General features: G+C 46.4%; 1 protein-coding gene across 2 annotated transcripts in view; it reads left to right on the forward strand.

The window, feature by feature from the left end:
* LOC125451946 (protein phosphatase 3 catalytic subunit alpha) overlaps window positions 1-27,968 on the forward strand; it is a 285,163-nt gene that overhangs the window by 185,431 nt on the left and 71,764 nt on the right. For both annotated transcript variants that reach the window (XM_048529747.2, XM_048529753.2), the window contains exon 6: window positions 8,019-8,158. In XM_048529747.2, the coding sequence (XP_048385704.1) occupies window positions 8,019-8,158 (140 nt within the window). The remainder of the gene's footprint in view (window positions 1-8,018; window positions 8,159-27,968) is intronic.

Consider the following 27,968-nt stretch of genomic DNA (forward strand, 5'->3'; position numbering starts at 1 on the left):
CTGGCCCTGATTGCTTGGGATTACCTAGCACCCAGTGTGCCACTGTTGAGGGTTGTGATAGTGTGAGCTAACTCTCCTTCACTCACCCCTCCACTCCGAATGAGATTGTTGAGTGTCTCTTCAGCGAGCATCGACTGTTTGCCATCACCTCACACTCTTTCCCCAGCATTTGGTTAAAACACACCCAAATCACGCCCAGAGTTTCAGGAGGTTATGGGCGATTTTACAAGACAGGGATGTTTGACTTGAGTCAGTGACCCCACAAGGCACATTTGTGTCTGTTTGGCACATTTAACTCAGGATGGTGGCACACACACATTACAACCTGACCAAACCTGACACCCAACCAAAGGAAATGAAACTAGGAGGGGTGATTAAAAGAGAGGTCACAGAGATTAGGGAAAAAGTGGGTGAGCCAGAGAGAGGTTTTGAGACAGCTGCTTTCACAGGTAATTAAACTGCCAAAAGTCAGAAACCCAGCCATGCTTGGTGTGAAGTACAGCTAGCTTTTCCCCAACTGTGCCACATGTTTGCTGTGCGTCAGTACCTCGGTAGGATGTGGGTTTGTGTTTGTGATGCTCGTGTGGTATCCCAGTTTGTAGATAAGCAATGAGGAGGTGTTAGTGATCAAAGTCTAGTTACTTCCCTCAGCAGTGGGATAAACGCACAAGTTGATGTGGGTTGCTTTCAAATTGGGTCAGGAGCCCAATTTAAAAAGTAAATCACGTTTTGTTTTAAGCATTAGGTTGGAGGGTTTGGATGAAGGAGGCAGTTAGAGTTTACTGCATACCTGGCATGACACTGAAAGAAAAACTAAAAGCCAAAAGCAGCCTCCCATGTAGGAGGACACCAACATGTAGAAGTGTCAAAGACTTTTTTAAAAAAACCAAGCACCGGAGATTGGGTACAAGTTAGAATTGCTAGAACAGGCTGATGATTGCAGGAATCTCTGAGAGTGTATGTTGGAGAGAAAGAGAGAGCAAAGGAAGAGGAGTGAAAAAGATGAGGATTAAAAAAAAATAAAGCAAAAAACTGAGATGTGATGTTTTAAAAATTCATCCACACAATGAAGGTATCTCAGCACTTGCTGCCCAGCCCTAAATTCCCTGGAGACGGTGGTGGTCGGACTCCTTCCTGAACAAGTGTAGTCCGCATATATTTATCATAAAAGACTGAAAGCATTAGAGAGAGAACCTGAAGCTTTCTGATTGTCACATTTAATGGAAATGTCACGGCCAAGTCAAAACAAAACTTTGAAGCAAATGCTTGCAGTCAGTAATATTGATGATTTGTTTTATAACGAACTATGCAAGATCTATCAAGTCAAAAGGTAGTGTTTGTAGGTCCCTGCGGATGTCTCCAGGAGCTCCTCACCTGTTTCCCCATCCCAGCTTCATTTTTGTGAGCTTCTCAAAGTAACAGAAATGGAGGATTTTGTTTCTGTGCCTGTTCGTCCTATTTTCTCATTTACTGGTTAGTAATAATTCTTTGTCAGACTTACAATCTGCAAAACTATCAATATTTATGAGTTTGCTTTACTTTAAGATTTATTGAAGCTCTTTAATGCAACACAGCATATGAATTATTAAATGTGTGCAGCTAGTTACCCACGTCGGTGACTTACCATAGATGTTTCTTTGAAGTAACACAGTAAAAACCCTGTTGACTCTTAGAGGTAGATTGAATAAACAGAAGCTTATTCAATGTCCTGTAGTTCAGTTTAATAAAAGATGCAGTGTACTTGCTTTAATCTTATCCTAAACACTCAGAATTGCACAGGAACAAAATTAATTAGGCATTTTTATTTGGAGTGTGCACATGCATGCGTGTGTGTGAGACTTAATAAAGCTGCCAGTTCTCCTGCCCTGTTTTTTTAAACCATATTTAACTCCTATTTAAAGTACTTAACTCACCTGAAATGATTGTGAATTCTGATTATAAATAGCAGACATTCTTGGTAGAAGGGTCAAGGCGCAGCATGTTCCTGTGGAGATTGTTATTTTACTCATGACCTGCTCCTGTAAACCCCCTTATAATGTTCCGCTCTAACTGGAAAACTGCTCAGTGAGGAGCACTCAGAAACAATGAAGGAGGTTTGGATTGGGCTGTTTCCTTTAGAAGTTTAGTACGTGTCTGGAAGTGATTGAGTGTCTTTTAAATGGGTTAAAGAACCAATATCCATTGTTGAACATCGGAGCCGATCTTACTCATTGAGGAGTAGACAGAAAGTGAGCTTTTGATTCAGATAAAATTGTGAAAAGTCTAAGCAACAAGCTCTCTGTGAGGGAACCTGGAAGAAAATGGATCTCGACTCAGTTGTGCGTTGCTCATACCAGGTGGAGGGGGAAAAGAATTTTCATTAGTGGGGTGGCCTGTCCCGTACAAGGGCTAAATGTTACTGATTGAGCAAGGTCATTCAGGGGAAACATTCACCCACACAAAAGGGGGTCTTTGTTTAGGAGAGTTTATGGAAGATCACTGTATAATCTTGTGTTCCTCTGGGAGATGGAGCAATGTTGACAAGGCAAAAGTTTACGTGGGTGTTACTGACTGGCCCAGCACACATTTCCTGTCCCTGATTGCCCCTTGAGAAGGTGGGGTTGAGTTGCCTCCGTAAACTGCTGTAGTCCATGTGCTTGGGTTGACCCACAATGCCCTTAGGGAGGGAATTCCAGGATTGTGACCCAGCGACGGTGAAGGAATGGGGATATAAGTCAGTATGGTGAGTGGCTTGGAGGGAACTTGGAAATGGTGGTGTTCCCATATATTTGCTGCCTTTGTCCATCCAGATGGAAGTGATAGGGGGATTGGAAGGTCATAACTTTTACACTGACTTAAAAGTAAAGTTGAGACACAGATGGAATCTGCTGTGACCTGTAATTTGATTTTAATAGCTCGCCTGCCTACTGTCAATGTGAAGTAAATCATGAACCATTTTTCCTGTAACTTTTTTCTCAACCTCAGCGTCTCTCAAACACTTTGGGAAATAATGAAGCTTTTTTGAAATGTTGTCACTCATGATGTAGAAGATGCAGCAACCAGTTTGCGCACAGCTAGATCCGACAAATATCAGTAAGATAATGACTGGATCATTTTTCTGAGCCTCTAGATAGAACTATCCTACCGCAAGCGTCCCTGCCCCTATGGGGTTTAGTTTTGTCTGTTACGGGCTCTGTGATCTGACAGTTAGCTCATGTCTCAGTCCTGATGATTGGCACCACCTCAGCTCTCAGGAATGATCGCTGTCATCGGGGTCAAGTTGTGTTGGCTGCAATTAGAGTCATCATCGTGGTCCATTCTCCCCTTTCTAATCGAAAAGACCAACCCACAACATTTGGTCTGTTGCCAATTGCTGAAGTGCTTCAGCTTTTAATGTTACTGAGAGCTGCTTCAGTGTTAGCAAGAACAACTTGAATTTATATAGTGCCTATCACAATCCCCGAGGACAGACCAAAGCACTTCACAGCCAGTGAAGCACTCAGTCCCTGTCATAATGTAATAAAATGCAGATCCTCAGACAGCACCTTCCAAACCAATGACCACTTCCATCTAGAAGGACAAGGGCATCAGACATATCAGAACACCTCCCCCTGCAAGCTCCCTCCCCCAAGCCACTCACCATCCTGACGTGGAAATATATCACCGTTCCTTCAGTGTCACTGGGTCAAAATCCTGGAATTCCCTCCCTACGGACATTGTGGGTCCACCTACAGCACATGGACTGCAGCGGCTCAAGAAGGCAGCTCACCCCCACCTTCTCAAAGGGCAACTAGGGATGGACAAGAAATGCTGGGCACAGCCAACGACGCCCACATCCCACAAATGAATTTTAAAAACAATGCAGCTGCCACTATGTACGCAGCAAGATCCCACAAACAACCAAGTGACACAGTGGCTCCAAGAGCAGATCAGAAGCTAGGAATCCTGTGACAAGTAACTCACCTTCTGACTCCCCAAAGCCTGTCCACCATCTACAAGGCACAAGTCAGGAGTGTGATGGAATACTCCCCATTTGCCTGGATGAGTGCAGCCCCACCAACACTCAAGAAGCTTGACACCATCCAGGACAAAGCAGCCGCTTAATTTATCACCGCATCCATTCCCCCCACCACCAACGCTCAGTCGCAGCAGTGTGTACCATCTACAGGATGCTCTCCAGAAATTCCACAAAGCTCCTCAGACAGCACATTCCAAACCCACGGCCACTTCCATCTAGAAGGACAAGGGTAGCAGATACATGGGAACACCACCCCCTGCAAGTTTCCCTCCAAGACACTCACCCTCCTGACATGGAAATATATCACCGTTCCTTCGGTGTCGCTGGGTCAAAATCCTGGAATTCCCTCCCTAGGGGCATTGTGGGTCTACCTATACCAACACTTTGTAAAAAAAATAGGCAATAAATGCTGCCCAACCAGCAACGCCCATATTCTGTGAATGAATAAAAGATCATCAGAGCTGGGTTTAATGATAATGGTGGATGGATGATGAGCAGAACTCCCTGCTCCTCTTTAAATGTTAATGGAATGTAATTGTAACCACTAATCCAAAAGGCAACACCTCATAGACTTAGCCTGTGAAAGCAGAACTCACATTTATCAGAAGGAAGAAAACCTCAGGGCCTCTTCCTCTTACAGCTGACATTTCTGAGAACATGATAAGTTTCCAGATATTAATATTCCTGAGTACTTTATAGACTCTTGAGGAGCTGAGCTGTAACCATTCTCCAAGGCTCAGAACAAGCTTGGTTTTAGTCTGAACAGTTGATCTTCCGTTGGTATACGACGGTTGCAATTTGATTTTGTCACTGAACCCTGGTGGACCGTGAGGATTCACCAAATTCTGTTGATTAATTTCAGTCCCTTGGTACCAGTGGTGTTCCTTATTGTCTTCCTAAAATGCAACCACCTCTACAGAATCTGTTGGCTTTTCTGTTGTGTCTGTAGGTGTGGGGAAATACTGTACTAACTATGGATTATTTTTCAGTTGCTCAGTATTTGCCACTTGGTTTTAAGAGTGATTTGTTTTCTAATAACCAGATTATTTTGAGTTTATTGAAGAAAATTGTGGAAGTCTTTTATTTTGGATTCCATTACAAAAGGAATTTTAATGATTGAATACAAATATTTAGACTAGTGGTATGAGTGGTAAAGTAGCTTAGTATCTCTGACCTCAATAGCCATGAAGTGCTTTGAGAGGCTGCTCATGGTCCACATCAATTCCAGTCTCCCTACCGTCCTCAATTTCCTACAATTTGACTACCGACATAGCAGATCCACAGAGGATGCCATGTCCCTAGCCCTGGAACATCTGGACAACAAAGACACCTACCTCAGACTACAGCTCCACCTTCAGTACCGTTATCCCCTCCAGACTGATCTCAAAACTGAGACACTTAGGGCTTGGCGCCACCTCTGTAACTGGATCCTCAGCTTTCTGATCCACAGACCGCAATCAGTGAGGATAGGTAACTGCACCCCCTCCACAATAACACTCCACACTGGAGTGCCTCCAGCACCCCCACCCCCAAAGAATGCGTGCTGTGCTCCCTGTACACGTATGACTGTGTTGCCAAATTCTGAATGAACGCCATTGGCAAGTTCGCTGATAACACCACTATAGTGCGACAGATATCTGACAACGACAAGTCAAACTACAGAAGGGAGATAGAGGGCTTGGTGACATGGTGCAGTGAGAACAATCTGTCTCTTGGTGTCGGCAAAACTAAAGGACATTGACTTCAAAAAGAAAGGAGGAGAACATGCCCCCATCTACATTAACGGAACTGAGGTTGAGAGAGTGAAAAGCTTCAAGTTCCTCAGAGTGACGATAACTGATGACCTTGGAATTCCCATGTAAATGTGATGGTCACAAAGGCACAACAATGCCTCTTCTTCCTCGGCTAGCTCAGGAAATTTGCTATGTCCATAATGTCTCTCACCAACTCCTACAGATACATTATTGAAAGCAAGCTGTCCAGGTGCATAACAGCCTGATATGGCAACTGCTGTGCCCAGGACCGTAAGAAACTACAGAAGGTTGTGTGCACAGCCCAGACCATCCTGGAGGCCAACCTTCCATCCATGGACTCTATTTACATGGCTCGCTACTGCAGAAGGGCTGTCAACACCATCAAACACCCATCACAGCCCAGTAATGAAATCCTACAGCCTCCTCCATCAGGTAGAAGATGCAGAAGCCTGAACACACACACAAACGGGGTCAGGAACAGCTTCTTCCTGGCAATTATCCAATGGTTGAATGGACTGTCTAGCCTCAATGCTGATCTTGCCAAGCCCACACCCTGTGCAACATAACCTGTACGCCTCCAAGTTGTTTCACCTTTGATCTGCACATGCTTTGCTTACTATGATCTGCCTGTACTGTTTGTAAACAAAGCTTTTTCACTGTACTGTGGTACACATAGCAATAAATCAATTAATCAGTCATGCAGTGGGATTTGATAATCAACGCAACCTTTCTGTGAAAACTTGAGAGAAAGAGTTTACATTTGCTGGACAATGACCTTCCATCAGGAGTGATTTAACTTTGTTTCTGAGATAATAAAATGTGAGGCTGGATGAACACAGCAGGCCAAGCAGCATCTCAGGAGCACAAAAGCTGACATTTCGGGCCTAGACGCTTCATCAGAGAGCCCTCTCTGATGAAGGGTCTAGGCCCGAAACGTCAGCTTTTGTGCTCCCGAGATGCTGCTTGGCCTGCTGTGTTCATCCAACCTCACATTTTATTATCTTGGATTTCTCCAGCATCTGCAGTTCCCATTATCTCTGATACTATTTTAACTTTGTTTCTGGTTTTGCTGTTGTTGGAAGGGAATTGGTGGTTTGTGTGGGGATGGAAAGCTGCCCTGGATTGGATCACAATGCTCATTTTTACCTCATGTCTTTGATAAAAACTTGGATTTATTTAGTGTTTTTAACACAAATGTTTCATGGGAGGTTAGTCCATGTAAGCAGCTGTTAAGTCCAAAGTGATGAATTTTAATGAGCCTCCTAAGAGAGGAGGCAGCAGAGGGGAGGTGTAGGAAGGGAATCCAGAGATCACAGCCAGGCAACTGAAGGCACAGCTACTGATGGCTAACCTGCCAGCCTGTCCCTGTAACCCTACATTTCCCATGGCTAACGCACCTAACCTACTCACCCCTGCACACCGTGGGTAATATCCCATGGCCAATCCACTCTTACCCTGCACATCTTTGGACTGTGGGAGGAAACCAGAGCAAACCCACGCAGACACGGGGAGAATGTGCTAACTCCACACAGTCGCCCGAGGCCGGAATTGAACCCGGTTTCTTGGGGCTGTGAAGCACCAGTGCTACCCACTGAGCCACCGTGTCACCCAATTTTTTTTTCGTTTAGCACCTAGTTATGGCTGAAGTCCCATGGCTACACCTCAACCAATCAGCATCCTTTCTTCATGCTTTGTAAGTTGTTGGTCCCTTTGAAATCTGGTTTTCTTGCATGGCTGTCCTGAAGAGTACAAGGTACATCTTGCTGTTTCATCAATTTCATCCTCGATGTTGCATGATTTAATACACTTCAATTAATCTGTGTAATGACTGGGATTCTGTGCAAGCAGTGCTAATAGAAAGAGTTAATGGGGGACTTTCTTGCCTCGATTTCAAGTTTGCACTGACTTTTCTATAGTGAGTGCTGGGCACTGACATACACGCTGTACTATTGATGTGTTTCAGTGTAAGGGCAGGGCCTGTTATGTGGAATTACATTAACCTCGCTCTCGGGAGGAAATTACTCCAAAGGCTGTGCCTTCTCTGCAGTACATTGAATCTCTGTTGCTATGATATTGATTCACTCTTGTAAGTGAGAGACTGCTGGGAGAGTGGAATCATGCAGCAAGACACTAAGTTTCACTGCCTTGTCATTTCTTTCGAAAGATTTTTAAAATATTGTTGTATGTTTACAAAATGGCCTCTAACAGTTGCTGTCAAACCTGACTATTCTCAACATTGATGGTTTGAATTTTTTTCCCCCTTGTAGTTAGATAGATTCAAAGAACCCCCAGCTTATGGGCCCATGTGTGATCTATTGTGGTCAGACCCACTAGAAGACTTTGGAAATGAGAAGTCTCAGGAACATTTCACTCACAACACTGTCAGAGGCTGCTCGTACTTCTATAGGTAAGGACGGCGTTTCTACATTCTCTACATCCAGATCTTCATAGTTGAATATTGTTCTGTCTGCTGCTCACCCTGAAACAGCATCGATGTTCACAGCTCTTTGAGTACCCCTGTTCAGGACCAGTATAGAGGGAAAGAGAACTAAGTAGTGTCAATGATTTATCAAGATATTTCCTGATAGATCCAGTCAGTGATGTTATCTCACACCTCTGGAGAAGGTGGGACTTGATTCCAGGCCTCCTAGCTCAGAGACAGGGACTTTACCACTGCACCACAAAAGCCCCTCAATGATTTGTCAACCTATTTTTCGATTCACCCTGTTCAGAGATGTTGTTATGCACCTCTGTTGGGACTTGAACCCAGGCCTCCCGGTCCAGTGGTAGGGACACTGTCAGTTTGTCACGAGGGCCCTGCAATGACCTGTCGATTGTATTAGGCTTAGGGGTAAACAGCTGAAGAGCATTGATTGACAGTGTCTTGAAACCATACAAGGGTCTTGTGTTGCAAAGGTAGTGTCCCTGACCCTAGACCTAGAGACACAGGTCCAAGTCCGACAATGCTCCAAAGGTGAGTAATAACATCTGTGAACAGGTTGATTTGGAAAAATGGGTCCTGAAAACACGCAAGTGTCTTTATGTCCCCATCTCTGTGCCAATCCTAAAAACCACGCAGAACAGAAGCAGGAGGCCAGTCAGCCCATTGAGTCTACTCCAACATTCACAATGAGACCATGACTAACATGATAATCTTCAGCTCTACTTCCCCGCCTTTCCCCCAAAAACCTGGACTTCCTTCCTGATTAAAAATCTGCCTCAGCCTTGACTATACTTAATGACCCAGCCTCAACAGCCCCCTGCGGTAAAGATTTCTGCAGATTCAATACCCACAGAAAAGAAATTCCTCCTCATCTCCATCTTAAATGGATAACCCATTTCAAGTTCCACCTCAGTATGATGGACTCTCAGGTGTGCCATAGCACTCCAAACAGCTGAGCAGTGGGCAGTCACAGTGGCTCCTGTGCATGGTCGGGGTGACCATCAACATGTCCAGTCGTGTCCTCACTGTCCATTCCTCTTGCACATAGCCTTTCCAGGGACGGCTGGGTATATATGAGATCTCCCTGTGCACTGAAGGCCAGCTGCAACTATTGGGCACAGCAGGGGCTGGAGTGCGATCTCTCTCTCCCCAGTCTAAAGTTATTTGGTTTTAATACAGTGCCCCTTTTAAGGGCTAGCTCTTATCGTTTTTAACTGGTTTATTTGGTTATTCAAAAGATCCTTAGCAATATGTCTGCTGAGACACTAGGCCAGTTAGCGGTCAGGAGCAAGGAGCCAGAGAGATGAAGTGATCCATTCTGTAAGCAAACAAATTGTGAAGTAGTGAATTTGTGTCTCTTTCAAACATCACCATGTCGCTTGAGATCCATTTTACAGGCAACTGCACCAGTGGGGTAGTGGGGCCAAAGCATTTGACCATCAGGAGAGTTTGCACTAAGCTCATTGTTACTGACACCGAAAAGATGAAGCAGTGATTTAATTGAATATTATAGTCCAGAGGAGGCTCACTCTGCTGATTCCCGGTATGAGGGCCTCTTTAAAGAGGAGCGGTTGAGTAGATTGGGCTAGTACACGTTGAGAGGTGAGTGAGAGGTGTCCTTAACGGAACATACAAAAGATTCACAGGCCCACTAGACTGGGTAGATGTGATAATTTTCTTTCATTCAGAGCCAGAGGGTTAATGTCAGAGTAAGGAGTTATCCATTTAAGATGGAGATGAGGAGGAATTTCTTTTCTGTGGGTATTGAATCTGCAGAAATCTTTACCGCAGGGGGCTGTTGAGGCTGGCTCGTTAAGTATAGTCAAGGCTGAGACAGATTTTTAATCAGGAAGCAAGTCCAGGTTTTTGGGGAAAAGGCGGGGAAGTAGAGCTGAAGATTATCATGTTAGCCATGGTCTCATTGTGAATGTTGGAGTAGACTCAATGGGCTGAATGGCCTCCTGCTTCTGTTCTGCGTGGTTGTTAGGATTTTCTAAGGAGTTGTGAAGTTTTCTTTTCCCCAGTTGTCAAGGAGTCTTGGCCATGGGGATGTAACCTTCACATCAGAGGCAGGTTGTACAGTGGGGAAGTTGAGAAAACCATCTTCACACAAGGCATGGCACAAAAGGCAGAAGCTGGTGGTAGTTGAATAATTTTAAAACAGATTTTTTTTGGCTGCCTGATATTCCTATGGGCTATGCAGGTATGGTAGGTACTCGGAGTCCCAATATTGACCATAGTCCAAACCACAGCATGGGGAAGTAGGTATGAAGGGCTGAATGGCCTGTACCTGTCTCTGTATCTTGCCTAGTTTAGTAAGTGAGTTCTTCATTCAGGTCAGCAAGATGTCCACAATTGGAGGTTATTGCTTCATTTAAATTTACATTTAACATATTATTTTAAAAAAGATAGAGTTGCTTTGTTAAAATTATCAAATGATTGAAATGTTTTATTGTTGAATTAGATCAGATCACTGTTTACAATAACCATCCTTCACTCGAGGTCACCTCCAGTAACTGTTTATTATCACTGGGGTGTCAAACTCCCTGCCCTGTGTGATTCCGTGTTCTTCACTTCAACATTGGAAAGATGAAAACCACTGCCTGCAGCCCCACCCTCTTTGTTTCAGTCTCCTGTCACTGTCTCATGGCAACACCAGCTGTTTAATTATTGATTCCTGGGAGTCAAGTGGTGATGGCTTGGACAGATTTATTGGCCATCCCTAATTGCCCTAATGAGATGTTGCAACTTTTTACAATCACACTGGCTAACTCTTGTTTCTTGTCAGATGATGTGCTTCCGGTCCCAGTCCAGCTGACGCTCCCAGTGTAGTGTTGAGGGAGTGCGGCATTGTCAGTAGTGTAGTTATGCTGAATTAAATGTTAAGCCAACCCACTCTTGTCTTGCTGGGTAAACATAAAAGATCCCATGACAACATTTAGAAGAATGGCCAGGGAGATCTCCGTGTCCAATTACTGAACTTTTCCATTGGAACTGTGCGTCTGACATTTAGATCCCATACTCTGGAGTTTCCTACTGAAGGCATTGTCTCTCTCCCTTTCCCTTTGGGCTGAGTTGGAGCCAATCCTAAAACCTTAAGAAATAAGAACAGGAATAGTCCCTCAAGCCTGCTCTGACATTCAATGGGATCATGACTGATCCTTACATCCATGTTCCTGCCCTATGCCCGTTACCCTTAACTCTCTGAATGATCAAGAATCTATCTCAGCTTTAAATATCCACAAGGACTCTGTCCCACACAGCTCTTTGTGGCAAAGAGTTACAAATGCTCTAAAACCTCTGCCTGAAGAAGCCCCTCCTCATCTCAGTCTTAAATTAGAGCCCCTTTACTCTGAGACCCTGACCTCTGATCCTAGACTTGCCCATGAGGGGGCAACATAATGAGAACTTTATGCCCTCCTTAACTTGCTTGGTCAGCAGTGTTTATGCTTCTTTGAGAATCTTTCCTCCTTTCCAGGATGTTTGTGTGTTCAATCAGTTCGTTTGTGGTGATGTCTCTATGAAGGCTGCAGCAAGTTTCTGTGAGAATACAAGTTGTACTTCCTTCAAATTATTTTATTCTGATGAAAAAGCTGAATTTTCAAGAGTAATTTGTAAATTATGACTTCTGGGTTAGTATCGAACTGGGATTCTCGGGCTGCAGAGCCGTTTGATGTATATGTAGGAGAGAGAAAGTGACAGAACTCTTGTCGAATCTGTCAAAACTAGCAGGAGAGAATTAAAAGCAATGCATGGAAATACTTTGCCATGACCTGCAGCTGTAATGAAAATGTATAATGATGTCATGAAAAATGTATGAAAGTATATTTCTTTGAGAATTCAATTTCAAACAAAACATTGAAACAAAATTGCTCGTAAAGTAAATGTTTTATTTTAGAGGTGTTTTGTTGGAGGACCAGAACATGGTCATCATAATGTTATGTGACCTGGGGGGAAGAGAGAATCCAGTGATTTATGCACTGGGGCCAGTGAATATTCAGTAATCAGATTGAGGAGTATAGTCCCTGAATTCTCACCAATACTGAAACAGATTACTGTTGGCAACCAGAGTGCTTATTGGTGTTGAGATTTGTTGTATTTGCAAACTCCCCAAACACTCCAGAGGCTTTGACAGTGTTCTCTCCTCCTGTACTAGAGATTCTATTGGATGGTCAGCACAGCACCAGGCCATTTGGCCCATTTCTGTGGCGCTAGTTTCCCTCATGGCTGCCCTTGCTTCCCTTAATTGCAGTGATACAATGCACTGGATCACTCCTCATGGGAGTAAGTTCCATGTTCTCACCAGTCTTTAGGTGACTAAGTTTCTGACTGGATTTCTGACTCTGTTATATTGATGCCCTCTGGTTATGCTCCTCCCCACAAGAGGAACACTCTCCCTGTCTCCACCCCATCCAAACTTTGTAAAATTTTCATAAATGTGTGATCGTTCGCCCAAAGCTCTTGGATTTGACTTCCTGCAATCAGATTTCTGCCCTGTCACAATCCTGAAATGGCTGTTATGAAATTTACGGGGAACATGCTGTGTAACTGTGCCTCCTGCACAGCCTTTGACACAGTGAACCACATCATACGGCAACGTGTCTCTGTCTCTGACTGAGGTACCCCTTAATTCGGGGCGGCACGGTGGCTCAGTGGTTAGCACTGCAGCCTCACAGCGCCAGGGGCCCAGGTTCGATTCCCTCCTCGGGTGACTGTCTGTGTGGAGTTTGCACGTTCTCCCCATGTCTGTGTGGGTTTCCTCCGGGTGCTCCGGTTTCCTCCCACAGTCCAAAGATGTGCAGGCTAGGGTGGATTGGTTATGCTAAACTGCCCATAGTGCTCAGGGAGAGGTGGAGATTAGCTGGGTTATGGGTGGGAAGCTCTGAGGGTCGACGTGGACTTGTTGGGCCAAAGGGCCTGTTTCCTCACTGTAGGGATGCTATTCTGTTCTATCCTGAGATTATACCACATGGTCCCAGGCTCTCCCACAAGAGGAAACCCCCCTCTCCACATCTGCCCTGTCAACCCCTCTGAATTTTGTCTTTCAAAACATACCTGCTTTGGTCGAGCCATCTGATCCAAATGTGACCAACTTTTCTGTGGGTTGGTATCAAATTTTGTTTCAGGATGCATCTGAGGCACCTGGGAGATTTTTACCTAATTCAAGGTGCTGTCTAATTTCACGTTGTTGTTATAACAGGCCCTGGGCTGTTACTGATTTGAATCTCCTTATTATTCCCACACCCTGGTCTGTTGTCTGTCTTTGGGGCTATTGTACGCTCGTGTTCAGTACGATCGATTTAATTTAGAAAAAACGAACCCTTATCAGTGTAGGCAGAATCCTGAAAATGTTGATACCTGAGACAGAGAAATAGAGACTGAAGGGGACTGGCCTGTGCGGGTAATGACACACATCGATATGACCCGTACACCCACATTGGTGACCCACTGCTTCACGCAGAGTCACCCACTGCCCCACAATGTGCAGAATGATTTAGACAGCAGCTCCAACACAAAGCAATAAAATCCAACAAATAACTAAACTACAACACTACCTGAAGGGTGTGGTGGCTTTGGAGAGGGTACGGAAAAGATTTACCAGGATGTTGCCTGGTATGGTAGGCATCAGCTATGAGGAGAGGTTGGAGAAAGTTGTGTTGTTCTCACTGGAACGACAGAAGTTGAGGGGACCTAATAAAGGTTTTCAGGGTAATGAAGGGCACGAACAAAGTGGACAGTCAGAGGCTTTTTCCCAGGGTGGAATGGTCAGTTACCAGGGGCCATGGGTTTAAGGTGCGAGTTGGGGCAAGACTTGTACACAGGGTGGTGGGTGCCTGGAACCCGCTGCCGGGGGAGGTGGTGGAAGCAGATACTGTAGTGACTTTTAAAGTGCACCTTGACCAATACACGAATGGATGGGAATAGAGAGATATGGTCCCTGGAGGGTAGGGGGTTTTATATGTGTTGGGCAGCATGTCGGTGCAGGCTTGGAGGGCCGAAGGGCCTGTTCCTGTGCTGTAATTTTCTTTGTTCTTGTTCTAACAAACACAAATAAAACAAAGAACTGCGGATGCTGGAGACCTGAAACAAAAACAGAAATTGCTGGTGGAACTCAACTAGTCTGGTGGCATCTTTGGGGAGAAAGCAGAGAGAACTTCTCAAGTTTGGTGATTGAACAGTGACAGACTGTACCATACCTCCTGAGATGATTATGATGGGCTTCATTGTGTTAAACTGATCAAATCGTCCTGCCCAATGGAATGCTGTATCTGTGGTGGGAGGATTGCCTCCAGGACTCAGTCACAATTCGTCCTTTTTTTAAACATCTTTACAGAACATGTAGATTTAGAAGAAAATGCAAATGGAAAATTGAAAAGAAGTGTGTTCAAGAGCTCAGTCTAAAGACTGTGGAATTAAGTGTGAACAGCTGAGGGGTTTTGTTAGTGTATCAAGTATTGCCAATGGAAAGTGGAAGTCACTTGTAGGATACATGGTTAACATTGGCAGAGCATGTGACCAGCAACTTTAAAATGACCAAATAATCTGTCTTTAATGATGCTGCTTGAGAGGGAAGACCGTGGAGAACTACTGTGCTCTGCTTTGGAGTCATGTCCTGTGATGTTTGCCCCCAGTTGAGAGAACCCACAGGTTCTTGGTTTCTTGTCATATCTGAGGGATGGGAGCACCCTCCCTGTAGCATGCCCTTGGCACTAGCCCTCCGGCAGCGCGGCGCTCCCTCGGCACGGACCCTCCGGCAGCGCGGCGCTCCCTCGGCACGGACCCTCCGGCAGCGCGGCGCTCCCTCGGCACGGACCCTCCGACAGCGCGGCGCTCCCTCGGCACGGACCCTCCGACAGCGCGGCGCTCCCTCGGCACGGACCCTCCGGCAGCGCGGCGCTCCCTCGGCACGGACCCGCTCCCTGTGTTACTCTGGATTTGTGAGTAGGTGGCTGGAGTATGATTTGAACCCAGTTGCTGAGGAAGTGTTGTGCTAGCTGCCAAGAGTTCGTGACACGTTGTGTTTGAGATCTCCCTGTGTGTAAATATTCAGAGGGAGACTGAAAGGAGCATTCCCGAAAAGACAAGCCACTCTGCACACACCTCATAAAAACAGGTAACCTTTAGCTTGAGATAGTCTTACTGTAATATTGTCACTAGTCTCGAGAACCAATATATTTTTAATAAACTGTCAAGCTATTCTGAAATAACACAATCGTATTGGATAAGTTTGCATTTCATACTTCAGTTGGGCATAATAAATGTTTCATTTGTTCAGTAATTTAAATGTAATTTTTTCTTCAGTAATGTGGTTACTGTTAAGTAGTGAATCATTAATTATTTTAGATTACATCCAGTCCTGTATGTTACAGTGGAAAAAAAACCATTTACATTTGTCAAGAAGTGAACCAATCCTGTAGTTGAATGTTGTAGATCTGACTGAGTTACAGTTGTGATTTTGATGTGTAACTTCATTAGGTTGGTTGATTAATGAGCCATCGACACGACTAGTAATTGGTAAGAAACATGCTGCAGGTGAAATTCCATTTTCCGTAGATTTGTGAGCCAGTTCCTTTAGTTATTTGTGCAGTCCATTAGAACTGTGGTTTCGTTTTCCTCTTCAGAGTTGGGTTTCTCCCATTGTGTCTTGCTGTGCACTTGAAGTAAATCTTAAACTGGATCCTCAAATGGATAAACATCAAGGAACCTGTTTGAAGAATACGTACTGTTGACCTGGCCTGGGTTTTTGTGAGACTGTGCTGTGGCACTCACTTGCTGTGTGATGGGAATGATGGCCGAGTTTGATGTCTGAAACTGATTAATGCACATTCCGATGCCTTCAGATTCTAAAAGATGTTGGGGAATTTGCATCTTGTCTTCATTTTCTTCCAACATTGTTTTCTTTCCTTTTTTTTCTTCCCTTTTGTCTCATTGTTTGATTCTCACTCTCCTTCTCTTTAGTCTGTCACTCCGTTCTCCTCGTTCTGAAACAGAGAGTCTGGGACAATGTTGCACAGAGTTCCTTCAAAACTCAACACCAAGAACAGATCAGAGATAATGGGAACTGCAGATGCTGGAGAATTCCAAGATAATAAAATGTGAGGCTGGATGAACACAGCAGGCCAAGCAGCATCTCAGGAGCACAAAAGCTGACGTTTCGGGCCTAGACCCTTCATCAGAGAGGGGGATGGGGAGAGGGAACTGGAATAAATAGGGAGAGAGGGGGAGGCGGACCGAAGATGGAGAGTAAAGAAGATAGGTGGAGAGAGTATAGGTGGGGAGGTAGGGAGGGGATAGGTCAGTCCAGGGAAGACGGACAGGTCAAGGAGGTGGGATGAGGTTAGTAGGTAGATGGGGGTGCGGCTTGGGGTGGGAGGAAGGGATGGGTGAGAGGAAGAACCGGTTAGGGAGGCAGAGACAGGTTGGACTGGTTTTGGGATGCAGTGGGTGGGGGGGGAGAGCTGGGCTGGTTGTGTGGTGCAGTGGGGGGAGGGGACGAACTGGGCTGGTTTAGGGATGCAGTTGGGGAAGGGGAGATTTTGAAACTGGTGAAGTCCACATTGATACCATTAGGCTGCAAGGTTCCCAGGCGGAATATGAGTTGCTGTTCCTGCAACCTTCAGGTGGCATCATTGTGGCAGTGCAGGAGGCCCATGATGGACATGTCATCTAAAGAATGGGAGGAGGAGTGGAAATGGTTTGCGACTAGAAGGTGCAGTTGTTTGTTGCGAACTGAGCAGAGGTGTTCTGCAAAGCGGTCTCCAAGCCTCCGCTTGGTTTCCCCAATGTAGAGGAAGCCACACCGGGTACAGTGGATGCAGTATACCACATTGGCAGATGTGCAGGTGAACCTCTGCTTAATGTGGGAAAGTCATCTTGGGGCCTGGGATAGGGGTGAGGGAGGAGGTGTGGGGGCAAGTGTAGCATTTCCTGCGGTTGCAGGGGAAGGTGCCAGGTGTGGTGGGGTTGGAGGGCATTGTGGAGAGAACAAGGGAGTCACGGAGAGAGTGGTCTCTCCGGAAAGCAGACAAGGGTGGGGATGGAAAAATGTCTTGGGTGGTGGGGTCGGATTGTAAATGGCGGAAGTGTCGGAGGATGATGCGTTGTATCCGGAGGTTGGTAGGGTGGTGTGTGAGAACGAGAGGGATCCTCTTTGGGCAGTTGTGGCGGGGGCTGGGTGTGAGGGATGTGTTGCGGGAAATACGGGAGATGCGGTCAAGGGCGTTCTCGATCAATGTGGTGGGAAAGTTGCGGTCCTTGAAGAACTTGGACATCTGGGATGTGCGGGAGTGGAATGTCTTATCGTGGGATAAGACATCCCTCACCTTCCTGGACCCGTCAGTCTCCGTCTCAGGCAACCAGCTTGTAACTGATGTCCATTTCAAGCCCACCGACTCCCACAGCTACCTAGAATACACCTCCTCCCACCCACCCTCCTGCAAAAATTCCATCCCCTATTCCCAATTCCTCCGCCTCCGCCGCATCTGCTCCCACGATAAGACATTCTTCTCCCGCACATCCCAGATGTCCAAGTCCTTCAAGAACTGCAACTTTTCCCCCCTCAGTGATCGAGAATGCCCTTGACCGCGTCTCCCGTATTTCCCGCAACACATCCCTCACACCCCGCCCCTGCCACAACCGCCCAAAGAGGATCCCCCTCGTTCTCACACACCACCCTACCAACCTCCGGATACAACGCATCATCCTCCAACACTTCCGCCATTTACAATCCGACCCCACCACCCAAGACATTTTTCCATCCCCACCCCTGTCTGCTTTCCGGAGAGACCACTCTCTCCGTGACTCCCTTGTTCGCTCCACACTGCCCTCCAACCCCACCACACCTGGCACCTTCCCCTGCAACCGCAGGAAATGCTACACTTGCCCCCACACCTCCTCCCTCACCCCTATCCCAGGCCCCAAGATGACATTCCACATTAAGCAGAGGTTCACCTGCACATCTGCCAATGTGGTATACTGCATCCACTGTACCCAGTGCGGCTTCATCTACATTGGGGAAACCAAGCGGAGGCTTGGAGACCGCTTTGCAGAACGCCTCCGCTCGGTTCGCAACAAACAACTGCACCTCCCAGTCGCAAACCATTTCCACTCCCCGTCCCATTCTTTAGATGACATGTCCATCATGGGCCTCCTGCAGTGCCACAATGATGCCACCCAAAGGTTGCAGGAACAGCAACTCATATTCCGCCTGGGAACCCTGCAGCCATATGGTATCAATGTGGACTTCACCAGTTTCAAAATCTCCCCTTCCCCAACTGCATCCCTAAACCAGCCCAGTTCGTCCCCTCCCCCCACTGCACCACACAACCAGCCCAGCTCTCCCCCCCCCACCCACTGCATCCCAAAACCAGTCCAACCTGTCTCTGCCTCCCTAACCGGTTCTTCCTCTCACCCATCCCTTCCTCCCACCCCAAGCCGCACCCCCATCTACCTACTAACCTCATCCCACCTCCTTGACCTGTCCGTCTTCCCTGGACTGACCTATCCCCTCCCTACCCCCCCACCTATACTCTCTCCACCTATCTTCTTTACTCTCCATCTTCGGTCCGCCTCCCCCTCTCTCCCTATTTATTCCAGTTCCCTCTCCCCATCCCCCCTCTCTGATGAAGAGTCTAGGCCCGAAACGTCAGCTTTTGTGCTCCTGAGATGCTGCTTGGCCTGCTGTGTTCATCCAGCCTCACGTTTTATTAACCAAGAACAGATCATGTGGTTTACAGAAAATGTTGCCAAACAATATCTTAATCTCCAAACACTTGAAATGTTAGTGCATTCAACGAAAACGTTCACTGAATACAAGGAGAAACAGCAACTCAGCTTTTCACTGGGAACCACAGCGTGCTCTCCGTGATACCATTCCTCAAGCTGCAGGATTTCCCTAACCTTGGGGCATTTCAGCTGTCTGTCCATAACTCTGCAGTCACAAGCTGCCCTGTGCTGTGATTGTTGAGGTTTAGAATGTGGAAGCTAAATATTTGCCTCCTTTCTTTGCCCGACTAAGGTCAGAAGATGAAAGAGAGCGGATGCAGCCTTTCCTTTCCTTTCCTTTTATCTCTGAGGGTTTAAAGCTCTTGGTGAGAAACATTTAATTTTCAGTCAGTTGAATGTGAGAGTTCATTTCTGAAAGGTCAGTAATGATAAATGGAATGGATTTTTGGAGGAGCTGTCTTTTCATGGGTCAATCTGCTTTCAGAGAATTTGCCAGGATATCCACCAGGCATTTCTCACTTCATTAGCATCAAACTGCATTTGTATAGTGACATTAAAGTCATAGAATATCCCAACGTCTTTCCTAAAAGCTATTATCAAACTCAATTTCACACTGAGCCACGTGACGAAATAATAGACAGTTGACCAAAGGCTTAACTGAAAAGGGTAGTAGGTTTTGTCAGAGAGGGTTAGGGAGGGATTGTCAGGCCCCAGGCGATGGCATGGATATATTATTATTAAACAAGTGACACAGAGACCCAAATAATGTATTGGGTTCAAACCCAGTACATGATGGAATTTGAGTTCTGTGAAAACTCTGGAATTCTGGTTTAAGGATGACCTCGTCAAATCTCACTTAGTTCATTGAAAGTGTTTTGAGCCCATACCCAGTCTGATCTGGATGTGAGTTCAGATGTAGTTGACTCTGAAGAGGCTGGGCAAGACACTGCAGTGTGTCAATGTCTACCTAGAGACGGGCAGTAACTGCTGGCCTGGCCAGATGATGTCTACATCCCGGGAATGAATGAATAAAAGGCAACCCAAAGCATTGTTCAAGAGGGCTGGGTGAAGGCTGTTGCAGAGATAGAGGGGGGTCCAGCTGTGGTGGAGTTCAGACAGGGATGGGAATTTGAGGATTTTGGCCATTCCTTGACAAAAAGCAGGTGTACATCAGTGAGCACAAGGGGAGAACTAAAAGGAGAAGGTGTCTTGATGAGAGTTTAAATGTGGGCAGGGTGAGGCTCAGGGTGAAGTCTGGGAAGGAGCCCGGTGCAAAGTGTACTCCAACGTGACCTTCTATATGAATCTTACTGCACAGCCTGATTTCTTCTTTTTAGAGCACTATCATAACTTGGTTTTGGAAAATGAAATTGCGTTTTTTTTTTGGGAGAATAACTGTTACTATTGTCAAAAGCAGTTGGGGTTCTGTTTACATTGTAACCAACTTTGCAGCAGCTGCCTTTACAATTCACAAACTAAGTGGAAAATAATGACCAGCCCAAACTTTATAATCGAACATATCCACCCACACAGAATGCAGCTCTTTTCTGCTAAACTGATCTTAATAAAACTGATCTTAGTAACAGCTGTTTGATAATTGAATCGATGATGAATATACGGTAAAAGAAAAGGTAGATTTATATTCTGCAGCTGACCTGGGCTTGGTAAGTGTTCGATTTAATGTACAACATTTTGAATCTGGGTGGGAACTGGAACAGCTATTGATCAGGCCTGAGACAGTGCAGCAAATTAATATTAGAATTTCACTCCACAAAGCAACATGAATTTATTTGTTTTATAATTCTTCACACAAATGATCCACTAAGTACCCAAAATGGCTCACTGCACATAGTGCTTGCTTTGAGGTTTTTTGCTGAGCGGCCGCCGCACTGTCGGAGGGTCAGTGCCGAGGGAGCGCTGCGCTGTCGGAGGGTCAGTGCCGAGGGAGCGCTGCGCTGTCGGAGGGTCAGTGCCGAGGGAGCGCCGCGCTGTCGGGGGGTCAGTGCCGAGGGAGCGCCGCGCTGTCGGGGGGTCAGTGCCGAGGGAGCGCCGCGCTGTCGGGGGGTCAGTGCCGAGGGAGCGCCGCGCTGTCGGGGGGTCAGTGCCGAGGGAGCGCCGCGCTGTCGGGGGGTCAGTGCCGAGGGAGCGCCGCGCTGTCGGGGGGTCAGTGCCGAGGGAGCGCCGCGCTGTCGGGGGGTCAGTGCCGAGGGAGCGCCGCGCTGTCGGGGGGTCAGTTTTTTTGATGAGATACAAAACCTGAGGTCCTTTTAGTTCCTGTTTCTGTAACTAACAGTTAATAGTCAACCAAGTGACCAGCATGTCACGTGTTGTTGTATTGCAGTGCAGTTTCTGGGATCTTTGATCCTATTTCATTGGCAGTGCAGCACTTTCAGATATCCTGAGGACGGCCCCACTTTTGTCTTTGGTGACCTAGCACTACAAATCAGACAGTAACCTGTGAAAAGGATCTGGCCAATTCTTAACATGGGAAAAGGTGCTGTAAATGAGGGAGTTATTTGGATAGCTTTTCCAAAGACCCAGCACAGCCACAATGGGATGAATGGTCTCCTACTGTGCTGTGATATCAATGGGCATTCTTTTGGGACCTGTCAGTTGAGTTTGTGAATTGCATTTGATCTTTTGCCATTTCCTTATCTATTAGAATCCATGCTAAGCACACATGTTTAATACGTAGCAATTTAAAATTGGGTTGGTCAGGGAGTAAATCGGAGTGTGTCTGACTCTCAAAATCTTTCTTTTATTGCTTTGTTGAAGGTTAAGGTTTCAATGGAGCTGGTAGATCAAATCAGGGAAAAAAAATGTTTCCCCTCCAGCAATCTGCTGAGGCGTTACTATATTCCTGACTCTAACCTTGAAGGTGATCCACTGCTGCTAATTTACCGAACCTAATGTATCATTGTGTGTATTGGCTGGTGGTAAGAGAGCAATAATAATTAGCCATTTCAGTCACACTGCAAGGTCCCAGCAGCTCCTGGGTTCTGGGATGTGACACTATATCACGGACATGGATAAACACATGTTGAAATCACTTGAGCTTGTTACCTCAGTGATAACACTGTTTTCAAATTAAATTTAGTCCCCAATTTGCCGCAAGATACCCCGCCCTGGTGTCTTTATGGGGGACCACAGCCTTGTGCACTGAAACAGTTTTGAAACAGAAGAGGTTGTCTTTTCTGATTGAGAATCAGTGAGAGTATGATCAGTTTGCACATTCAGTCACACAGTGGTATCATGGTAATGCTAATCAAACCTGTGCTGTTCTCAGTGTGGACCAGCTCTGAGCGATCACTGATAGCATTGCCAAGGCTGATGGTGTGAGAGTTCTCAGTTAGCGCTGGCTGGCCATGGACTGTGACAGGGTCGTTCACCTCTTCATTTCAGAGAAATGCTGATGGTCTGCTCTCCCTTTGTTTTCAAATAATACAGTTTCAAAGGGAGTTATTGTCGAAGAGCAGGCAGGAATTTGAGTAAACTCATCCATCTATTTTCTCATTTCAAGTAGGGAAAAGGCCATTCAGTCCCTTGATCTTGTTCCATCCCGCTCAGTAGCTGCAGTGTGTACTGTCTACAAGATGCACTGCAGAACTTCACCAAGGATCCTCAGACAGCATCTTCCAAACCCACAACCACTTCCATCTCGAAGGACAAGGGCAGCAGTTACATGGGAACCCCAACCCCCTACAAGTTCCCATCAAGCCACTCATCATCCTGACATGGAAATATATCACTGTTCCCTCACTGCCGCTGGGTCAGAATCCTGGAATTCCCTCCCTGAGGGACATTGTGGGTCTATCTACAGCATATGGACTGCAGCGGTTTAAAAAGGCAGCTCATCCCCACCTTCTCAAGGGGGCACCTAGGGACAGGTAATAAATGCTGGGCCCGAAACGGGAAAAGGGAAAAATCCTTCAGTGAAATTATTGCTGATGTTGATTCAGCTCCATCTGCCTTTCAGTACCCACTGAAGTAATTGAGGTTTCCTCACTGGATATTTTTAAAGCTAAGATAGATAATTTTTTGAACAGTAAAGGAATTTAAGGGTTATAGTGAGAGAGTGGGTAAGTGGAATTGAGGCCATGAAAAGATCAGGCATGATCTTAGTGAATGGCAGAGCGGGCTGCAAGGGTCATATGACCTACTGTTCTTATTTCTTACGTACTGATGTTCTTAAGTGCATTGTTTTACAAAACAGATTTAAGACTTATTAATTGTTGGTTTTATGTGTGTGTGTTCTGCATTTTCAATCACCTTTTTACATGAAGGAATGTTTCACCACCATTTTATCACAGGCAGTTCACAGAAGGTTCACTGGATGACCCCCTGGTATGAGGGGGGACTGTCTTATGAGTAAAGGCTAAACAGGTTGGGGCTCTACTGACTGGAGATTGGAAAAAAGAGAAGTGATCTCATTGAAACGCAGAGGATTCTTAAGGGGCTCGACAGGGTAAATGCTGAGAGGATGCTCCCCCTTGTAGGAGAGTCTAGGACGAGAGGGCACAGTCTCAGAGTAAGTGGGCACCAATTTATAACTGAAATGAAGAGGAATTTCTTCTCAGAGGGTTGAGAGTCTTTGGAACTCCTTGCCACAGGGAGCAGTGGGGTCAGGGTCCTTATATAAGCATAAGTCTGAGATAGAGAGATTCTTGATCAGTCGGGGAATCAAGAGTTGCGGGGAAAATGCAGGGAAGTGGATGTGAGGAATGTCGGATCAGCCGTGATCCTAGTGAATATAGAGCCGGTTTGGTGGGCTGAATGGCTTCCTGCTGTTCCTATTTCTTATGGCTTTATAAATTTCCAAAGTTTGCTCCTGAGTGGCCTGGCTCTGGATTTAAGTCTTTCCAGCTGCCAGTGGAGAAGAATACTCCCAATGGTGTGAATAAATCTTTCAAAACTGTCAACTTTGCAAACAAATCCCAACAAAAAAAATTCGGCAGAAGTTTACTGCGCACACGTGTGTGCCAGGCAGGGGTTTACTCTGCGTGCGCCAGGCAGGGGTTTACTGCGTGTGCCAGGCAGGGTGCGCCAGGCAGAGGTTTGCTGCGTGTGCCAGGCAGAGGTTTGCTGCATGTGCCAGGCAGGGGGTTTGCTGCACGTGTGCCAGGCAGGGTGCGCCAGGCAGGGGTTTACTGTGCGTGTGCCAGGCAGGGGTTTACTGTGTGCGCGCGCGTGCGCCAGGCAGGGGTTTACTGTGCGTGTGCCAGGCAGGGGTTTACTGCGTGCGCGCGCGTGCGCCAGGCAGGGGTTTGCTGTCTGTGCCAGGCAGGGTGTGCCAGGCAGGGGCTTGCTGCGTGCACCAGGCAGGGTGCGCCAGGCAGGGGCTTGCTGCGTGCACCAGGCAGGGTGCGCCAGGCAGGGGCTTGCTGCGTGCACCAGGCAGGGTGCGCCAGGCAGGGGCTTGCTGCGTGCACCAGGCAGGGTGCGCCAGGCAGGGGCTTGCTGCGTGCACCAGGCAGGGTGCGCCAGGCAGGGGCTTGCTGCGTGCGCGCGCCTGCCAGGCAGGGGTTACTGCATGCCTGCCAGGCAGGGGACACCCTTGACAAAGGAAATGTCCCAAAGCCTTTCCCAATGGAAGGAGAACCCACAGGGTCGGGTATTTAGAGCAGGTGGTTTGGTTAGAGGCAGATTTACCAGGCTTTGAGCAGGAGAAAGATTATGGAGATGGCAGAAGCTGGAGGAATTGGTGCCTGGGATTAAATCGAGAAGGGGAAACGTATACAGTGTAAGCAGTGCAGAGTTCTGGGGAAGAAGTTTGCAGGGATTTATCGATCCGGAGTGGTTTTGGGCGGGGGGGGTGGTGGTGAAAACTGTATGTTAGTTTTGAAGGAACTGAGGCTTAGGGAGGTGGCAGTTGAAAGCTGCAGAACAGTGGGACAGAGATAATGGGAACTGCAGATGCTGGAGATTCCAAGATAATAAAATGTGAGGCTGGATGAACACAGCAGGCCAAGCAGCATCTCAGGAGCACAAAAGCTGACGTTTCGGGCCTAGACCCTTCATCAGAGAGCTGATGAAGGGTCTAGGCCCGAAACGTCAGCTTTTGTGCTCCTGAGATGCTGCTTGGCCTGCTGTGTTCATCCAGCCTCACATTTTAGAACAGTGGGACAGTCTGACTTGGAGGTGGAAAAGGCTGGCCATGAGGCAGTACTGGAAACTAGACATCATGCAGAAATGTAACCAATAGTCTTTGTGTTGGAGATATAAGTTCAGCAACTCACCCAGGGTTAGGACTAGACATGCACCAGGCTTCTTCTGAGGGAAGCTGTGTGTGTATTCCTGAGTCCTGTGGAGAATGTAAAGCTCTTGTCCTGTTACGTTAGGGCATTTAGACTTTTTTCTGAGCTCATCGGCTGGAGATCTGTATGGCTCCATGTGGTAACATACACTGGGAAATTAGTGACTGAGAAGACTAGCAGATTATCTCCTTCATTTATAAGGTGGCAGGATGGAAAAAGAGAGTGCAAGGAATAGCAATGAAGGTAATTGAATGAATTAGAGTAGTATTTGGGCAAAAGAGAGAAAAAGATTTATTTGATTAGAATCTTTAAAGTGGAATTGCAGGGACATAAATGTCACTTAAAGGGTCCTTTACCGTGTTAAGTAGCAATCCTATCTTTCTACTCTGTGATTACTGGCTGTTTAATGTTTAAATAATGATTCTGACACTGGGCCAGTTGCTGGTTACCTGCAGTGAATAACAGGACAGGACAAATCTCCCAGTAACTTGTGTCTGCTGTCAACTCCTGGGAAAATCCCTCAGCACAAACACGGAGATTTGCTTGAAAGAAGTTATTGTCGGTGAACGCCATTAAACTTCCTTCGTTTTTCCGGAGGGTTTTAATAATGTTTTCCAATTGTATTAGATTAGATCAGATTCCCTACAGTGTGGAAACAGGCCTTTCGGCCCAATAAGTTCACACTGTCCCTTGAAGCGTACCACCCAGACCCATCGCCCTATAACCCACACTCCCCTGAACACTACAGGCAATTTAGCATGGCCGATCCACCTAGCCTGCACATCTTTGGACTGTGGAGGGAAACCAGAGCACCCAGAGGAAACCCACGCAGCCACGAGGAGAATGTGCAAACTCCACACAGACAGTCACCCGAGGCTGGAATCGAACCCGGGTCCCTGGTGCTGTGAGGCTGCAGTGCTAACCACTGAGCCAGCGTGCCGCCCCCACTGAGCCACCGTGCTGCTCCTAGCCCCTTTATAAGTCTACATTCTATATTGGCCTCTAGCCCCATGTGAAAGTGTTTATTAAATGCTTCTTGTATATTGTCTTAAGTTGCTGCCAATCAGCAAATCCTAGAATAGTGCATTGCAGAGAAAGGCCATTCAGGGCATGGGCTGAATACCAGCTCCTAAAGTTCTGAGGAAGGGCCACCAGACCTGAAACGGTTAAGTCTGTTTTTTCCTTCACGGGTGCTGCTGGACCTGCTGAGCTTTTCCAGCAACTTCTGTTTTTGTTCCCGATTGACAGCATCCACAGCTCTTTCTGATTTTTTTTACTAGCTCTTAAATGTTTGCCTTACTCCTCTACTGTCTGCCCAAAACCATTACAAATTTTTATCCTTTAAATGTTTACCCAGCTCCCTTTTGGAAACTCCTATTGAGTTTGTAGTTGACATTAGACAGTGCATTTCAGACCCTGAACACCTCTGCAGAAAGCATTTCCTAAGGTCACTATTAATGAGCCTTCAACCACTGAGGAGTAAGTATAAAAACAGCTGGTTTCCTCACTACATTTCTGACCACAGGAACTTAGAGTTTTACAGCAGAGGGGTACTTCTGTAATGTAGTCATTGGTAATGACGGGAGCACAGCAGCTAATTTACACACAGTAAGCCCCTGCTAACAATAGTATCTAAACAGAAATAAAAACCAAAAGAACTGCAGATGCTATAAATCAGAAACAAAAATAGTAATTGCTGGAAAAGCTCAGCAGGACTGGTAGCAGCATCTGTGGAGAGAAATCAGATATTATTTCATGTTGAGTGAGATTGCCTGAGGTTCTGAGGAAGGGTCACTCAACCTGAAATGTTACATATCAACATGATGCTTTTGATGTTGGTTGAGGGACAAATAATGGTCGGGGCGCTGATGGAGAACTCCAGGGTGCTCCTTTGAAGTAGTCAGTGCCCTGTGATCATTTACGTTCTCAGAGCTTCACTCCCCTGAGAGAAGACACCTTTTAACAGTGACGTCCCTCGGCGCGGACCCTCCGACAGCGCGGCAGCCCCTCGGCGTGGACCCTCCGACAGTGCAGTGCCTCAGCCTTGTATTTGGAACATTCTGGAATGGATTTATATCCACCTCATTGCACAGATCAGAGAGTCCTACCATCTGACATTGATAAAATTTATGAATTTGAGGAAAATGTACGGTTTCCTTGTTGATGTACACTGGTGAATAGTTCATCTGTTATACTCTTGGGCATTCCCAGTAAAACTGTCAGTTTTTATAAAACTGTTTGGATTGAAAGAATTATTTGTCTTCTCAGTGAACCGTTTGCAAACCTTCAACTCTACACGGCATTCCCAACCGGACCTTCCTGAATAGGCTTGTGAAATCAATTTAATATTTGATGTGTGAACTGAATATTCATCTGTTCCCCTTGGATTCTAGGAATTACATTGCTGGTAACTTCCGTCAAAACTGTGGTGCTGCTGCTGTAAACCTGTGATTTCAACCCTGATCCTTCATCTACTTATTCCAGCCTTCCCTGAGAGTTAGGGGGGAGTAAAATTACTCAGCGATAAAACAGGTGGACACACTTCAGGAAAAAGTTACTTCCAATCCAGCTTCGCAGCAAATATGAACCCAGATTAAACCTGGATGGTATTCATCCCCTGTTCACACAGCCTGCAGGAACCTTGTTCCTTTTAGACAGAGTGTACTATCTTTTCAGAAAGATTATTCTCGCCTCTTGTGTCTGCCGGCAGTGGTCCATTAGTTTGTTCACGATGTTTTGCTCCCCTTTGAGGGCTGCAGTATAGCTGATAAAAGCCCTGACATTGCAGATCCCTT

This window comes from Stegostoma tigrinum, chromosome 1 (assembly GCF_030684315.1).
Source record: "Stegostoma tigrinum isolate sSteTig4 chromosome 1, sSteTig4.hap1, whole genome shotgun sequence".
NCBI classification, from domain to species: Eukaryota; Metazoa; Chordata; class Chondrichthyes; order Orectolobiformes; family Stegostomatidae; genus Stegostoma; species Stegostoma tigrinum.